Source organism: Trichechus manatus, unplaced genomic scaffold, assembly GCF_000243295.1.
Source record: "Trichechus manatus latirostris isolate Lorelei unplaced genomic scaffold, TriManLat1.0 scaffold00244, whole genome shotgun sequence".
NCBI lineage: Eukaryota > Metazoa > Chordata > Mammalia > Sirenia > Trichechidae > Trichechus > Trichechus manatus.
In genome coordinates, this window is record NW_004444180.1 from 541,768 (window position 1) to 544,557 (window position 2,790).

Here is a 2,790-nt window from a genome sequence, read left to right on the forward strand (position 1 = left end):
ATGGGCAGCCTTGCCCCCAGGAGTCGGTACAAATCGGGCAGAGGTGGGGCTCCTTTAGCAGATTCGCTTTGGGGGGCCCAGAGGGACCCCAGCATTGGCCACCCACATCCTCTGCCCCAGCGCCTTACATCTACCGAGATGAGTGAAGGGGTGAGGGGTGGGGGCTTGTCCAACTGGCCTAGCCCTCGGGTGTGGTGAGCACGGCCCGGAGACTGACCCGACTCTCCCGCAGGAGCCACCCGGGGCCACATGCCACCCCCATGCCCAGATGCGTGACTGCAGCTGGAGACAGCAGCTGCCTGCAGGTGAGGACTCCACTGGGCTGGAAGGGCTGCCCTAAGACCCTGGTCCTGGCTCCAGGCCCTGAGACCATTAGTGGGGAGGGACCCTCAGGACAGAGCCTGAGCTGGCCCGGAAGCCCAGTGGCAGTGGCTTGCTGCTAGTCACCTCGCAGCCGAGCAAACCTAGGCCTGCCTCCAGCCCCAGCCTCAGAGGGGCTCAGCCGCATGGAGCCTCAAGGGGTTGAGGACCCTGGAGGCAGCACCCCACATGTGGGCCCTGAAGGGTGGGCAGAGACTCAGGGGGCACGTCCCAGGCAGGAGTTGTGGGAACCAAGGCTGGGGGGGGGGGACGTGAGGCCCCCCAGGTAGCAGCGGGTGCGGCCAGCCCATGGTGCCTGTGGTGGGAGCTGCAGAGGGAGACTGCGTGGACGAGGGTGTGGCAGGGCCGGGCCAGGACGGCTTGCTGTGCTGTGTGAGGGGACATGGCAAGGGCTGGGCCAGGGTCTGGGTGGGCTGCAAGACCAGCGGGTGAGATGCCAAGGGCCCCAAGAGACCAGTGTGTCTATTGGAGGCTGACAGCCCCGGATGGGGATTTCAGCTGGGTCGGATGAAGTGAAAATGACCCCATCGGATGAAGGGGAAGGGGGCAATGTGGGCTTCAGGCACAGCTGGATCCAGGCACTCGAGGATGCCATCAGCCCCACCCTCCAGCTCTCTGCTCCTCTCATCTGGCTGGCTTCCTTCTCCTCATCTACCCTCCCAGGAGCAGCCCATCCATAGGCCCTTTCCTGAATGTTCCTGGCCTCCGAGTGCCCAGGCCTGGGTCTCATACCATCCTGAGCAGCCGGGGGGGGGGGGGGTCAGCCCACCTTAATGCCCACTGGCACTGGGGAGTGTGACTTTTATGGCGAGAGGCAGCAGGAAGCACAGAGACCCCTCCCATGGCAGCGTGTGGGGCCAGCCTGGGGCTGGGTCACAAGCAGGAGGCCCCGGTGGTGTCATTTTGCTTCTAAAGCAAGTGAAGCCTGCTTTAGGGGCAGCGCCAGAAGTTTTCCCCCACCCAGGCCTGCCGCCCCCAGGAGCCCTCCCTGCCCACCTCCCAGCACCCGCAGCCCACACACACTGGGGAGAGTTTACAATGTCCACCAAGGAGTGTGGGCTGCAGGTGCCGCCCCCTCACAGCCTGGCCTTGGGGCTTGGCTTGACCAGCCACTCAGCAGGTGTCTGCCACTAAGGGGGCAGAATGTGCCAGGCAGGTCAGGGGACCCCTGTCCGTGAACCCCAGTTAGGACATCAGTTGGGGGACTTCAGTCAGGACACCCTAGTCAGGGACCCCAGTGAGGAGACTCTAGTCAGGACCCAAGTTGAGAGAGGGGGCTTTGACCCTGGGGACTTGACCTGAGCCCTCAGAGAATGGGGGTTGTGGCTGTGCACACCCCAGGGCCCTGTAAGGACAGATGGGTGTGTGGGCACCCAGCGCTCGGCCCACAGTGGGTGTCCCACAGAGTGGCAGGACAGTTTCTGGTACTGAGTGCCAGCTGGTCAGTGAGGAGCCGGCTCCACAGGCCCAGAGAGCAGTGTGGAGAGCCAGGGTCTAAACCTCTGTCCACTGGAACAGTGGGTCACTCCTGGGCAGGACGTGAAGGAAGGCCAGGGCCCAGAGCAGCCGGCCACTGGGTGGTGCAGGGCTGATGTGGGGGCTAGTGTAGCCTTTGGCCCTGGTCACCTCCGTGGCTGGGCTCCTGGCTGGACCCCTGTGGCCAGGGCTCCGTGGTCAGGCACCATGGCTGGCCTGTGGGGTGGGCTCCGTGGATCACTCCAGCTTGCTCTCTGCCTTTCCCCACAGGTTGGACGTAAATGGATCCAGCCAGGGTTGGAGCCCAGGGGCCTCGGCCCAACATGGCCAGTGTCCGGGTGCAGGAGCTGAGCTGGCCGGGCCTGCACAACCCCTGCCCGCAGAGCAAGGGCACGGGTAGCCAGGGGGGTGGCCGCGGCGAGCGGCTGATGGAGGAGTACCTGTCCCCCGCCAGACTGGTGAGTGGAGGCATTTGGAGCACAGACAGCAGAGCCCGGCCGGATTCCAGTGTTTGGAACCAGAGAGAGGCCCCCACCCAGGCCGCTGACGTTGGAGACAGGGTGACAGCCCACCAGCACATGGCGTGGGGGAAGGGACGGGTGGGGGAGCAGTTTTAAACACGGTGGCTGGGGAGTCCTTGTTCAGTAGGCCAGAGGGCAGGGAAGCGGCCGCAGAGTTTGTCCCGTCGACACCTGGGAAGAGTGTCCAGAGAGAGGGAGCAGCCATGCAAAGGCCCTGGGGCAGGAGACACTGCATGGCCAGGGAGACTCAGGGAGGAGGGCACAGGTGGGACGTGGGCTGAGGTGCCCGAGGGAGGGGGGCGCAGGTGAGATGTGGGCTGAGGTGCCCCAGGGAGGAGGGTGGCGGGTGAGACGTGGACTGAGGTGCCCCAGGGAGGAGGGTGACGGGTGAGACGTGGACTGAGGTGCCCCA

The 2,790-nt window shown here is 65.1% G+C and overlaps 1 protein-coding gene across 1 annotated transcript in view; it reads left to right on the forward strand.

Annotated features, from left to right (window-relative positions):
- Positions 1-2,138: 2,138 nt before the first annotated feature.
- LRRC56 (leucine rich repeat containing 56) overlaps positions 2,139-2,790 on the forward strand; it is a 16,568-nt gene continuing 15,916 nt past the window's right edge. The window contains exon 1 of the mRNA XM_023724361.1: positions 2,139-2,315. Coding sequence (XP_023580129.1) covers positions 2,139-2,315 — 177 coding nt within the window. The remainder of the gene's footprint in view (positions 2,316-2,790) is intronic.